At 40.1% G+C, this 15,672-nt stretch overlaps 1 protein-coding gene across 3 annotated transcripts in view; it reads right to left on the bottom strand.

Moving 5' to 3' along the window:
• Positions 1-12,401, bottom strand: part of LOC126470468 (uncharacterized) — a 47,988-nt gene extending 35,587 nt beyond the window's left edge. For 2 of the 3 annotated variants that reach the window (XM_050098349.1, XM_050098332.1), the window contains exons 1-2: positions 3,524-3,779; positions 3,070-3,211 (exon numbers count right to left, since the gene is read on the bottom strand). In XM_050098349.1, the coding sequence (XP_049954306.1) occupies positions 3,070-3,177 (108 nt within the window). In that variant the 5' untranslated portion in view covers positions 3,178-3,211; positions 3,524-3,779. Of the gene's footprint in view, positions 1-3,069; positions 3,212-3,523; positions 3,780-12,150 lie in introns of those variants that run through there. The other variant, XM_050098340.1, reaches the window with a different exon arrangement.
• Positions 12,402-15,672: the final 3,271 nt, after the last annotated feature.

Genomic DNA, 15,672 nt, shown 5'->3' with positions numbered 1-15,672 from the left:
ATTTCTCTCATTGCAGATGGAGAGGAGCTACATTGCTTAGTGAGGGTAGCCAATGCTTGGGGGCACCTTTATTGTGCCTGTTATTAGGTGCATAGTTTGATTTCGCTCGATACTGTCATGATTACTGTTAAGCCCAACATCATTTATCGACAAAAGCCACGCACATTGGATGAACTTCGAGAATCCATTGTACATTCATGTGCAAATATCCAACAGAACACATTGCAGTCAGTAGTGTGTGCTGCAGTTTGGCGGCATCGTTTTGTGTGTGGATGTTAATGAAGACCATTTCGAACAGATACAATTATATCTTAAGTTGGACTTTAACACTTTCACCAAAAATGAGACAACTCCTTCAATTAGTTTGCAAGTTAAGGACTTTTAAATAGTGGATACATGTTTTTGGACCCCTCTGTATACTACTGATAAATCTGTGAAACTGTCATGTCTGTCTTGAACATGCTAATCTCCAAACCCACTTGATGAATTTTCATAGGTTTTCACAGATAAGCTGAGCACAGTCTCAGGCACTGTACACGTTTCAGTTCATCAAAATTGGATAGTGGAAAAAACATACTTTATACTTAATTTCAAATGCGTACACAAATTTCTCTCACCGACACTCCCCACAAAATGATGAAAGGAAAACAGATTATTGTTACTCCATTTTCACTGAGCGCGTGCACCACTAAAACTAATGTGTCCAAAATAATTTTTTTTGTTATTTTTCTCAGAATTATTGATGAACAATCATAAATCTTCTAATAGCTGTGTTTTACTATAGTTTTCTTACATTTGTATAATACCCCCGTGGACTTTGGATAAACAGGAAAGTTCGATATGAGTTTTCTGTTCTCACCAGTGGCAAAGGAAACGTGTGACAACGCTGCAAACAATATGGTGATATAAAATGATGTTATTAGGTCTAGTGATTTTGTCAAATGGGCTAAGCTACAGATCAGTCTGCCACCACAGCCAGCTCCTACCCCCCTCCCCCCCCCCCCCCCCCCCCCCCCCCGGACACACACATACACATTCATTGTCTTCATCAATTTACAGCCAAACTATTACCTCCCAACCTAACATTGACCTCCAGCAAAGCTACTGCAGATCAGTTTGTCATTACAATCATCCCCCCCCCCTTTTCCACATTCATCAGTTTTGCAAAGTAACAACAAAACTATGAATATACACAGCAAAAGGTGACATCACAGAAGCCATCAACATTAAGTCATGGGCCAAAGTCAATGACTCTTATCGAACATGCTTCTTGACCCTGGACTTTTAACTATCTCTCTCACTACCACTGCAAATCAGTAAGTTGGTTGCAGTGACAGACTGATCTGTAGCACAACCCGAGATCTAGGTTAGGATTCAAGGTAAAAATTTGGTTGAGAGTTGGCAAAGCCAACGAATGTGAAAGCTGAAAAATCTAGTTTTGTTTAAAAAAACAAAAACTGATCAATAGCAAAGCCTAATGTTTGCATAGGCACTTTATTGAAAAATTTAGCTTTTACCATGTTCTACGGTAACTCCTCTTTAAGGAAATTTTCATTGCCCAAGAACATACTTAAGAATTTTACATGGTCCTCACCACGATCATCTTTTAGACATTTGTTTCACGAGTTAGGCTTACTGACTACTGTTTCACAGCATATTTATTCAGGGAAGTTTGTTGTATATGACCCATTAGAGTTCAAAAGTAACAAAAATGCACATAATTACAGCACCAGGAGAAAGAACACATTCATTATTCCATGGTAACATTGTCTTTAGCACAAACAAGAGTGCACAATGTTGCCAACAACTTTTTTCATTCCTTAAGCAGTGCTATAAAATATCTGACAGACAGGAAAGTTAAATTTAAATTTTAAAACAAACAAAAAGTCTATGCTCAGCAACTCCTCCTACTCCACAGAAGAATTTCTACATATATAATATGTAAAAGACAATGAGTAGGAATTAATGATTCACATATTTGTTATGAAGAGGGGGGCGGGATATATAAGTAGCAAATAGCCATATTTATATATGAATGTGTAATATGAACATAAGATCACTCATTCTGCATCATTGTGTTTAATCATACAAAGGTCCATGGCACATAAAACAAATTAACTAATCATAAGCATGAAATGGGTAATGGTTATATTAAGGTGCGCTTAACACAAAATATCAATTGCTGATCTTATAATTTCTTGTTTTTCTCAAATGAGGGGCAAAATAATCTATGACGATATTCGTACAACTCAAAAAAGTATGGCACTGTTTCATAGCCTAAACATCTAATAAAACACAGGTTGATGTACAAACGACATGTGTGAAAGGGTTGAGGAAACAGAGAAATGCATTCAGCAGTATTTCGTGAAGCAAGTGACTATAAACCTCTTACAAAAATACAACTCAATACAGGATTATTATTGTCATCATCAGTGATCAAAAGAGCATTCGAGCCACTGATATTCATAAAAAAAAGAAAGTTAAGAAAAACTCTAATTTCCAAGTTTTGCAGTAAGAAACATTCACACAATTCACTAATAATTGCTTGGGTAGCAAGAAATATGCATTTTTATTGGTGATGGGGGTGGGGTGTAGGGAGAGATACTTAAAAGGCACAAAGACAGAAAAAAACTGGCTTTACAATAGAAACAAATAGTTGGGCAGTTTATACATTGTATTTTGTCAAAGTCATTTTTAGAGACAGAAGTACAAGTAATGAAACTTATGTTGATCTTAAGGAATAGCAGACAGTGTAACACAAATTTTCCAGGTTATTGATTAATTGTAAACTATTTCAGCTACAGTAGCAAGTCTACTGTTCCAAAATTAAAACCACTTTATGATATTTTTGGGTGAATCCGAAATAAACTTCAATCAAATCAGATAAAGAACTGGAAATATGTGAAATAACGCACAGTTGGAATTAACATGAACAAAACAATGGAAGTGTCCCTGAGATATTCCACAAGAAGTGTACATGGCTGGTATGTGTGAAGCAATAATCTGAGTTAAAACTACAAAAGCTACATCTTCAAAAATGAAGGAACTCAAAAAATATTAGTACTGTACCTGATTTCCATCTTCCGTTGTGGGTGGCTGTTTCTCTATTCGTTCAACGGAGAGAAGTGAATGTAGAACTTCGCTAGCTTCTTTTTCTGCTTCGTCTACTTCTTCCATTATTCTGCTGCACAATCTGCGCAGGTACTAACACCTGTTTAATACAAAATGACACAAAAGACCTTGTCATTTCAATAGAATTATACTGTTCTTGAAAGGTACTCTGATAATTCATTCGAAGTTTTACAGTAATTTTATTGACACGGCGACGACGGTCGCACTTACTAAGCATTATATTTAATAAACGAAATCTCAAATGCCTCACGCCTGCGAATTATTAAATATCCGCCACACCGTTCAATAATGACCCTTACTGACACACACAATGGTCCAAAATGGCAAGACAAACAACTGTGGCACACAAATTTGATCTTTATGTCATTTCATAAACAAACGAATTATTTACCTCGTGGGGTGGTATGTTGCGATGGCAGAGTGTTTAGATCTCTGCCTGCGAAAGAAATTCACTTTTCAATCACTGCTGTGAAGTCAAAAATCCTCTTCAGCAGAAATACTAAACGACGCCAGCAAATTAACGCTCAGACGGCAACATGGCGATAATGAGGAGAACTGTGCGGCATCTCCCCCACTCCACGGCAGCGCGACTTGCCCGTTCACGATAAGTTCTTGTGTCAAAACCGTCCTAAACGAACTTTGAAGGTCTAAAATAGGATGCAGAAAATTGCATAGGTTTATTTTCTAATCAGTAAGCATTCCACTAACGATGCATGAATAAATATCAATAAATGAATGTAAAATAAAAATACTCTAGCGGCGTTATATGTAGCAAAACGTTGACTACATATGATACGAAGTTATCATACGTTCAATTCGTAGGCTGCGTTTAATAGAACTCAACATAAGATTAACCTTTCAAAGGCTCTTCCCGTTACTTTCAGTACATGACTTCATAAGCCGCTATATAGTACATTTAACAAGCTTGGTGACCCAGTTTCAACCATTGTGTTTATTGCGCAGCCGTTCTTGCGTTAAAGCTAAACTAACGTCTTCTTCTCCTTTCTTTGTTGTATGTAAACAAAGCTTCGATTCACGCGAGATTATACTTTCTCATCACTATTATATTGGCCAGCCTGTCCAGAAACGTCAATATTACAGTCGGAGGTCATTGACTCTTCAGTGCGTATCCTATCACAGTTTTCTGACCAGTGCAGAATATGCTCAATACACTAGACTTACAAATGACGTTTGACAACATTTAAAACCACTTGTCCGTAATAAGTTTGGAATATCGGTATATCATTTCGTTGGCTCACCTATTTCGACCGATGGAATGTGGCAAATAATGGTAGCATAGGCGAAGGTCTCACGTTAGTTCCCGTAAACATGCTCTAAAGGTTTGTGGACAAAATGTGCCCAGTTTCTGGATTGTAGGTTGTCAACGTAGCTGTAACCTCAACCCAGGCTGATCCTTGAAGCGCAGTGATGAAAATTCTTCTAGCCTGTTAGGTGAAAAGTAACATATTGTGATGCATAGATTCCGTAGTCGACGACAGAATCGTTATTAGTATATATATATATATATATATATATATATATATATATATATATATATATATATATATATATGAGGAGGGGAGGGAGGGAGGAGATAAGATACATGTTCATTCCACATGCGGTATCATCCGTACTCACACGATCCAGCGCGTAATTACTGTGCCACTTATCCAGCTTTTACCTTGCGAACCGGAGATGATTTTTTTTCCTGTCCGTTTTAGAGAAGAGGCTACTGATTTCGATTAACCAAATATATTATTTTCAATATATATTTCAATATCCTTATTTTCAAGGAACTAATATTCCTCTTCTCTAGAAACAAAAGACCTTTTACGAATTGATACGGATTCGTGATCCCAGCCTACAATTATCTGCATTTTATTAGTGTCATTTCTTACACCAGGAGTGACATAGGTTTTTAGAGAAAACTTTAGATAAGTAAATCATTTAAGAAAGACTTGGATTATGTTTTTGAAGCACTTAAAACCCTCTGAGTGGAAGGTGTAGATCAAGCCATAGGTGATTGTGAGGTGTGATCTTCGTACCATGATCAGGGCCCACTCATTCTGGTTACAGTTTTCCATTGTTAAGCAAACCTTATGAAAATTTGCAACGGAGCAGTTCGCGCAGTGCGTAAAGCAGCTATTGCTACTTTTTCAGAATATCGAAAATTTCGCGACAAACGTCCTGATATTTTAGAAAAAGGCAACAGCGTTACATTAAGAATTACACCATATTAAGATAGTTGGGCTATTCTTCCTTCAACAAAGCTATTGTATGGTTGTGATTTGTGCACTCGTACTGCCAAACGGCTCAAATTCCAAAGCAACCCACCGCGATAATAGTGGACAGCAAGAAACAGATCTCTTTAGCATGTGAGCTGCACAAGTTGTTTCAAGTGAGACAAAATCAATAATGTGTGTATCATATCACAAACACGGGATAGGTCGTTTTCTGACGCAGTGATTTTATATTCGTATTCTCTGGTAGGAAGGTGTCAAACTGCTATTTGAAAACTGGAGACAATATGTGCAATAAAATATATTATGGAGATTCTATAATGTCACCTTCTAAGTAAATCCTTCCATGTCGCGTTGTATTATGTTAATGGCCATACTAACATTATTTATGGATTACCTCTTGACACACACCGATAATTTCGAATTTACGGTTCTGTCGACGTAATTTCTAACGAATTTAACCATATGACTTTTTTTCGATTGCAACAAACGTAACGAATTTTTAAGGAATTTCACCCTGAAATTACACTGAAGGCAAAACAACTAACAAATTTAGAAAATATCAGACACTGTTTTCATAGTATATATTTTTTCTAGTTTGTTTTTAACGAACAACTCGCAGTGAAATTCAACTGAGCCGCGTTCATGGTATTATAAGGTATGCACAATTCAATACTTTTCAGTTACATCTTTCACAGAACGTTCTTTTCAGTACCGGCATAGCGACTGTGGGCCGCTGCCCGAATGACCGCACTGACGAGCAGCAGGTGCCAAACGGGAACGATTATATACCCGAGAAGTTTTACTGGTACAACCAGCAGCTGTTCTCGTTCTGATCTCGAATGCTTCCGACATAAGGCGATCCAAAGGGGGGGAGGGGGAGGGAAATATGACGTATTGTTCTTGGTTATGCTGTTCGAACACCCGGAATCGGTAATCGAGAGTACCTTGGAATCGAAAATCTCTTGTTTGGTCCGATAGTTAAGGATGTGTTTTACCTTGCATGATAGTCATCGACTGTGGAATCGAAAAATGTTCACATTCCATTTATCGATTAGATAGTCGATTAGTTGGCAATGAATAAGAGTCTGGAGACGACACATTCAGTAACTTGTGACGTTTACAGGCAAAGTTTTCTATAATTTCGATGTTTTGAAGTGTACTAGGCGACGAAGTATCTTCTTAGCCCTATGAATGGACTATGGCACCTGGAAACAAACTTCCTTATACAGTGTGGAGACCACTAAATAGGCTGAGGGCTGGTGTACCCAGATGCAAAACTAATCTGTGCAAGTGGGGACTGCTGACTAATGACGACGACGTTCTTTGCGGATCCGGAGAAGTACAAGAGGAGGCACATCTGCTCATGTGCCGACTACTGCCGGAGCCCTGCAGTTTTAGTGACCTGCTACAAGCCAACGACAAAGCCGTAGCGGTGGCTAACTATTGGAAAAATAAAATTTGATCTGAACACGGAAAAGTAAAGTAAGCCCTATGAATACAGCATGGAAACGTTGAGAAATACTTAGTGTGGACCATCATCGAGGACTGTGATCAGTGGCACCAGGGTACAATATGTGCATACTGAGGCGTTGTAGTGTTACTGATTCATTTATCATGGTCATATCTTTTGAGAGGTGGACAGTATGTGCAACATTCTTTATAGGGTGCAACCTTGCCCCGCCGACGAGTACATACTCCTGTCGACACCGCCTTGTGTCAGGGTGGTACAAGTGTCTCAACAGACAGGGTCAATACTCCTAACATACAGGTACTGGTTTCTGTAATTATGCTTCCGGCTTGTTTCTTTTTGAACACCCCTTATAGTTAAATTTCCGTCTCCACGGCCCTATTAAAATTCCGTCGTCCGAGGTGAATCGTTTGCCCTCAGAGCCGTTTGAAGGGGACCAGCAATGGCGTACTCACAGGGAGAGAGGTCCGGACTGTGTAGTGTGTGGCCGAGAACCTCCCATTTGAATTTCTGCAGGCGTGCCGCGACTGTGTTGGCCGTGGGCTTTTAATTGTCGTGGAGCAGAATGACTCCACTGGTGAGATTGCCTCGTCGTTTTGATTTGATCGCTGGGCGAAGGGTACTCAAGGTTTGTGAGTAAAGCTGGACATTCACTGTCGTCCCGTGCTGCAGGAAGTGAATCAGATGGGGGCCATCTTGGTCAAAACTGAACGTCAGCACAACCTTTCCGATTCACCTCGGACGACGACGTCCAGCTGTACGTGCAGAACTGGTTAACATCGCAGCCCCGGGAATTTTATGAGACAGCCGTTCACCGCCTTGTGTCACAGTGGTACAAGTGTCTCAACAGACAGGGTCAATACTCCTCACATACAGGTACTGGTTTCTGTAGTTATGCTTCCGGCTCGTTTCTTTTTGAACACCCCTTATAGTTAAATTTCCGTCTCCACGGCCCAATTAAAATTCATATGGCATGCAATCGAGGTAGGCGTAGATTAACTGAAAATCAGTGTAACGTGAGCCAGCGGCCTTGCCGCAGTGCTAACACCGGTTCCTGTCAGATCACCGAAGTTAAGCGCTGGGCTAGCGCTTGGATGGGTGACAATCCGGTCCACCGAGCGCTGTTGGCATGCGCGGTGCACTTAGCTCTTGTGAGGCAAACTGAGGAGCTACTTAATTGAGAAGTACCGGCTCCGGTCTCGTAAACTGACATACGGCCGAGAGAGTGGTGTGCTGACCACATGCCCCTCCATATCCGCATCCAGTAACGCCTGTGCGGTACTAATAGGCCTTCTAAGGCCTGTTGGGACAGAGAGAGAGAGAGAGAGAATATAACGTAAAATGCGTTGGATTTTAATGTCTTTTCTCTCTCTCTCTCTCTCTGTGTGTGTATAGGCTCCGTTAATGTATTACGGTCTTATGAAGCCACTGTTCGTCCCAAAGGAAATATACATTTGTACATGGGAATTACACATTGCATTCCGTAACGTGGAACTTCTCCAACACCGCTTAATGATCAGCCAAACAGTGGTTTTTCTCCTCCTTTCTAGGTCTCGTGTTTCCTGAACATACATCAGGGTATACAAAAGACTGTAAGGTGGTTCCAGCTAGCTCAACTTGAGTTTTAGCCCATTATGTGTATCTCGACGAAAATAAAATACTTATTATAAATGTTATGGCACTTAATGGAATACTGGGCTAATACTGAAATCGAGGAAGTACGAAGAAGACCTGTGCGAATGGTAAAATATTTGACAGATACGCAAGATTTTGTAACTGAAATATCTCAACCTGAATAAATTCAAAGGAAGCGGGCTAAGATCTCGCGAATACCTTCTTCGAAATTGTCAAATACGAGTTTTCAACTTGAAATATATGAATATTTTTAGGGCCCCCAAACGCCTAGTTCCAGTAAGACCATGCATACGGGCTAATAACAAATCATACAGCAGCACATTAGCAAGCATTCTTCTCATGTTACACCTGTCAATGGAACATGGAGAAATGTTTACATGTAGTACAATATAACTGTCTCTGCTACCCACTTTACAATGATCACCCGAGCACAGGTGCACTTAGTGACATAGGCTGCAACATAACTCTCTCGTTACAAGCAATTGACACATCTGTAGCAGTGCGAGTTCCGTCCACGCAGCTGATTATCTTACTTTATTATTCGGGAATCTGTAATATATTCAACTTTTTGCAGATCGCGAGAGTGATTTTCCGATGGATTTCATTTACACATATAAATGATTGTCCTTTAATCGTGCTTGTTGCAAGTGTGTTTCGAGTGTCGGGTTTGTTATAAGGAAGAAAGTTGAGTTTTAGCATCCTGACGGGGACATTAGAAACGTAGCACAAGTTCTGTAGAACGATGATTTGGAAGTAAATCAGCTGCGTCTTTTCAAAGGAACCATACCGGCATTCGCCTTGATCGTTAAAAAGAAACCACTAAAACCTATATTAGAAGGGCTAGACAGGGTTTTGAACCCGGCTCCTATCGGAAGTGGCACACACAGTGAGGCCTACGGGCAGAGACAGTTTTACATGGGAGATTTTTCGTAGGTGATTATGTAAATCAAATAGATCTTAACCAAACTGTCCGTTTCCCGTCGGTATATCGTGATGGCATTATAAAAGAGAGAGCACGGATACGTCGATACGTGGTGCAATACATAAACATCCTAATGGCTCAACGATTGGCTGTTAACACATCTATAAACGATATGGCGGCCAAACTTCTCGATAAAAGCGAACAGATAGAAATGAGAAGTTTAAATTTCTTACTAGTTTTCAAAGAAATTAGTTTCCTCTACAGTCTGTTTTTATATCCATCTTTGTTTTTTATACTACAATGGTTCAGTTTCGGATGTGTAGTCATTTTCAAGCAAATTTTTAACCCTTATACATTTTATTTTTTGGGGGGGGGGATGTCGAGGGGGGGAGGGGGAGAGGGAGTTGGACGGGCTTGAGAGCTAAAGCCATGGTAGCCGTCAAGTCATTTACGAATGTACATTAACACTGATATACGTGTAGTGACACTTTGCGACAAACAAGTAACTTGAAAAAGGCTTCACAACCGAAACGTCGCAGCACAAAAATAAAAGGGAATGCAGGAAATGAATTTCTACCAAGAAGTTTGTCATGGCTGTGGACCAGTTGCAACTAAAATGTTCTTAATAGCAAACGATATTTCCAAACCATACACCCACCTTCGTCTTGACAGTCTTCCGTTCCATGTATAACGGGCTAATGAACAATGTGTTGGTTAATTTGAAAAAAAAGGGCAGTGATATTACCGTCTCAAAAACATTAATTTCTCACAATATAAAAAAATACCAAACCACAATAACAAAAGTTCTGAATGATTCAATGAAAAGTTTCTATTCGTCGATACTAAGATCCACTACGAAAGCTAGAGTGCTTATGTCACAAAAGAAAAGCTAACTATTGGCATAAAACCAACATATCGAAGGTGATCATAATAGACAGCTTACAGGCAGGTCTGCTCAACAGCTGGCCTAGAAAAGCTTGAAATATGGTAAACTTTATTAAGATGCTTTATAAAAATATCTTGTCATTGGGAACGTTAATAACGAAAACAGTTACTTGGTGAGCGTCATCTATATAGGCATGTAAGAGCATCTAGTGAGGTTTCCACATTGGATAGCTGAAAATGATAAATTTTGAGCACCAATATGTGAAGCAGTTTCATCCATTTGTATCGCGTGAAATTTTATAACATGAAAAGGCTGGTGTTTGTTAACTATCCCTTCTCTTAAATATTTGCAATGTTTATTGTAGGACATAAAATATAGTTAGAGTTAGCTAAGCAAGCATTAAAAATTACTTTCAATGATACATATGTTGCGTGCGCCTTCTGAAAGATGAAAAAAATATATCTTTTAGATGCAGAGTAGCGTCTAGTTTACACATCTACAGCCACTCTTGATGAACTGCTGTCAGTCGCCTCATGCTACAAAGAAAGCCTTACTTCACGTAGTTTCGTTACTTCGAAAATTAGATTTTCCTCGGATGGGAAACATGTAAATTGCACAAAAATTGACGTCGCCACATGAAGACGTGCTTAAGCTCGTAACATTGCGATAGGTCGTGGCTTTTTCTCTTGGTGCAAGGCAAAAATTTAACATTTTATGTACATACAAGTACAGTGCTCACTTAACGGCGAAAAAAATGTGTTTTGTCCAAAACTGTCGTCAAAAAACATTCGTAATGGGATGCGTAGATGCTGCCTATTTTTTTAAAAGACAAATAAAAATCTTATTGATTTGCCTCTAGTCGAAGGCAAGTTTAAATTTGGCTTATAATCGATCTCTCTTTTGTTTTCGTCGGAGCACATTGCGTACGCTGATACAAACACGTGACTGAAAGATAATTTACGTATTAATGTTGCCATGAATATTGGACAATTGTTGACACGTCTGTAACATCAGTAATTCGACATTCACTTGTGCCACATTGTCCATAATCTTACGGAAAATACTAAAGACAGCCATTAAAGGCACCTGATCATACACATTCCAAATAGCAAAATATTTTAAAAACACATGACTCAAGAGCGCAGAGTTGGTAAACATTGTTAACAGAAACTGATATATCACTATCAACCACTGTCATTTCATTTTTTGTGCGATGAGAAGAATAAATTCCTAGAAACAGACTTTCACACACAAGGTAATGATATGCAATTATATATATTCCACCTGGTGACAGTACCGTAATTAGACTTCGAGGGTAATACTTCACTAAAACAACGTTTTAAAACTATAAAACAAGGGAAAAGGAGGCATACGATGACACATATGGCAATGGGCTGACGTCGCAGCTTGTACACTCTTAATTCGTGTTTGCGAGATCCGAATACAGGCGTTTGAAATAATTGTCGCTGAGCGGAAAATCTTCGAACACTTGCGACTGGAGTATCGAGGAAAACAAGCGTCATATGGAGAGCTGCTGCTTGCTAAGCTCGAGATAAGGGGTAATCAATAAAAGCTGCACCATGCTCCACCCTCACAACTCTGCCGCCCTGCTGTTTATGCGGACACCGCGGCACTCCATAATACATTCAGACACCCTTCTAAGGTACTGTTAGGATATTTAACAAGAAAATAGCCGACGATATTTGTCTGCAAGTGTGTATCTACGAGTTATTACGGAGGCGAGAAAAATTTTAGCCGCTTCACAACACGACACCTTTAAAACTATGCGTCACATGCACATACCATGCAGAGATTAATTATGTCTTTCAATCAATAAGGAAGTGTTCATGGGCGAGAAACTCACCCGCAACTGTGAGATTCTGATCCGTGTCGGATGACAAGCCGCTACCGCTGCTTCGACTTCTTTTAACAGTAGTGATGTTGTTGAACACACTATTCTGCGTGCCATCGTCCGTAGAACGCGAAGGATTTCTCTTGAAATGGTCTAAAAAGTTGTCTATTTGCGTTTCCATTTTCGTGTAATGAGACGTCTTACCGGCGTAAACGCGGAAGCCTACCAATATTAAATATTGTATATCATGATTTTCCTCATGTTCCGCATTCCTAAATCGTGCTTTTATCAGTCGGATCTGTCACACTCATATTTGCGCGCCGAGGCCTTTCAGCAGTGTTTGAAATTTCTATTCGCTTCGGCCATACTTTTCACGACGCTAGTATGCGCAGTTTACCAACATTGAAACACAAAACATATCTTTGCGGCACTGGGGAATCATGGGACACCGAAACGAGTAATCGATTGTCACGGTGTTAATCGACTGTGGTTAAAAAGCCGCAATACCATGTAGAGACTAGTGGTGCGAAAAGTTGAACAAAAAGTTTCATTGAGTTGTTTAACCTTGTCGAGCGAGGTGACTCAGGCAAAATAATTTGTACTAGAATTTGAGAGGTTCATATTTAGATTTCCCGTGCTTTCTCTAAATCGTTGAAGGGAAATGTCATGGCCATTTCTTTGAAAACGACGTAGCCGATTTCATTCCCCAAAAGGGTTTATGATTATTTATGTCTATAAATTACACGTCACGTGTAAGTCTAATCTGTCTCCTTTAACTAATCCTTGTCATGCTGATACCAACGCTGCAGACGAATGGCAGCTTTCAGAGATTTGACCTCTTTTTTTCGGGGTATATCAGGCATTGTGTCAGTATATACAGGACGAAGAATAACCAACAGCAAAAAGCGGCACCGATGACAGTATATAATAACAAAACGGAAAGCATTAGCTCACTTAAAGAAGGAAATTTAGTGGCAAAGTCGTGTAGTCGCAAATTTTTTCACAGTGCTAAGAGGTAGTGTTAAGAACAGCACACTAAAAATCCTGCCCGGTGAGATATGAGAGTTGGGATGGGGGTAGATTTGCATGTCACTTTTCATATTTTTCTCGAATAACTCGAGAACCGTGGATCGTAGCGAAAACGTTGAACAGTAGAAAATTAAATTACATTAAATTTCTTACGAAAAGGTCCCACTCAACTCCAAAAAATAACTAACGTAGAGAAATGAAATTCTGAAATACATTTGTGTAGGCAACATATTTAAGCGATTAACATTCAAAGACAACAGGTTAATATGAGGTAAGCCACTTCAAATTTGAAATGTTGATGCATTAATAACTGGTGTAACTGCTAGAATGTTGAATGCAAATATGCAAACGTACACACATTGTATCGCACAGGTGCGGGATGTCAGGTTGTGAGATGGATTACCATGACTACTGCACTTGGTCGGTTAATACAGGGACGCTTAATGCTGTTAGTGAATGACGTTGGAGTTGTCCAATGATGCACATGTGCTCGATTGGAAACAGATATGGTGATCGGACAGGCCAAGGCAACATGTCGACATTCTGTAGAGCATGTTAGGTTACAACAACGGTATGTGGGTGAGCATTATCCTGTTGAAAAACACGCCCTGGAATGTTGCTCATGAATAGCACCACAACATATCACCAGACCGACTTACAAATTTGCAGTCAGGGAGTGTGGGATAACTGCGTTGGTGATCCTGCTGTCATACGTAATTGCACGATAGGCCATAACTCCAGGTGTAGGTCCAGAGTGTCTAGCATGCAGACAGGTTGGCTACAGGCCTTTGACTGGAATCCTTCTAATCAATATACATCCATAACTAGCACTGAGACAAACCAGATTTCATCAGAAAACGCAAAAGACGTCCAACATGCCTCCATTGAGCTCTTGCTTCTCACCACTGAAGTCGCAAATAGCAGTAGTCTAGTGTCAGTGGAATGCACGATACAGGGCATTTGGAGTAGGGCAAAGTTCGAGCCATTCTACACTGCATTGTTGTCAAATTTATTCAAGATGGTGGATCCAAGATGGCGGCCATAGATGTCACAATGTCGGAGTGACATCATGGAGAGAAGTTCAAATTTGAGGGAAAAAGGTCAATTGGGCTACCTCCACTAACCTAACCCCTTCTCCTTCCTCCTTCTCTCCCCCCTCCCCCATCTGGAAATTGGTGGGAAAAGGACTCAGTCTGAGCTGGGCTGCCAGATAGGATGGACATTAGCATGCATTGTTTATTTAAACAGTTTGAATTGTCATAGGCAGTAGCTCCATTGATGTGTTATTCATGATGTCGAGGTCCAACTGATCTAATTCACAACACCAACACCAGAGGACGCTGTTGGCCCTTCCCTTGCTCAAAGTAATCCAATATGGCGGCCACTTGCTTCCTGCCATCTTGGAAATACCTGAAGCCTTCTACATTCCATCACCAGTGCACAGATACCCTTTGTCGTTGAAGAAGAACTGCTTTGGGGTTTAAGCAATGTGCAGAATTTTCTCTCATAACTTGAAGATGTCGCAGGAACTAAATTTACCATTGCACAAAGAGAGAGTGAACGAGCGAGAGAGAGAGAGCTTTGCAGATAATGCAAGTATATTTAAACAATTTGCGATGTAATTACACATTTTGTTCCGAGGAATACTACTACTACCACACTTGAAAACAGACTCTACAAAAAAAAAATCGCAAAATCGCGATACACTTGTGAAACCACTCCTGAGACACTTCGCTCGCTTTTGTGGCAAATACCCTTGTACCCTTATCTTTGAGCACGAGCTGCTTCAGGGGGCACTAAATCCAATTGAATGACTCTAATTGCACTTTCAGAAAGGCTGTTGCACAGTAGTTTGCCTCAATTATGCGGTGCATACCGCCACACTTGAACATCGACTCTAAGAAGATCGCTGCATACTTGTGAAACCTGCCTGAAACACTTCACTCGCTTTTGTAGGAAACAGATCTATAGCTGCCGGTCTGGAGATGCTGCAAAGCTACAATGTCAGATGAGGACCAGCATCCCATCCGTCTGAACCACAGGAGGATGGTCTGCTTGAACCTGTCTCTGAACACTCGAACAAAGAAGACATCACATGACTCACAGATGTCACAGAACTTTCCGTAGGTACCTTGCCCCTCACTTGATCGAACCAGTCTGTAAAGGCTCCTATGCCCCACACAAAGGAAGTCTTGTGACTCTCTGATGTCATGGAACTGTTTGTGAAAGAAGCATTCTGATTGGTTCTTACTGAATTTACCCATCAAACCGCTGCTGCTGCTGGTGTGGGTGCACTGTCCGCCATCTTCTGCAGACAGACAAATTACAAGACTTTCAGTGGCAAAACTGTTTTGTACAGATCGAAAAAGAAAGTCATATTGTACTGACACTTAAATTCTGAAAAAGTGGTCTACAAATCATAAAATATGTTAACTATGGCCATAAGACACTTCCTCAATTGTGCTGCTCTGCTATTGTCGAGGAAAGCTTACATTTTTCGGTGTG

Source organism: Schistocerca serialis, chromosome 1, assembly GCF_023864345.2.
Source record: "Schistocerca serialis cubense isolate TAMUIC-IGC-003099 chromosome 1, iqSchSeri2.2, whole genome shotgun sequence".
Lineage (NCBI taxonomy): Eukaryota > Metazoa > Arthropoda > Insecta > Orthoptera > Acrididae > Schistocerca > Schistocerca serialis.
This window is presented reverse-complemented; position numbering and strand designations above follow the sequence as displayed.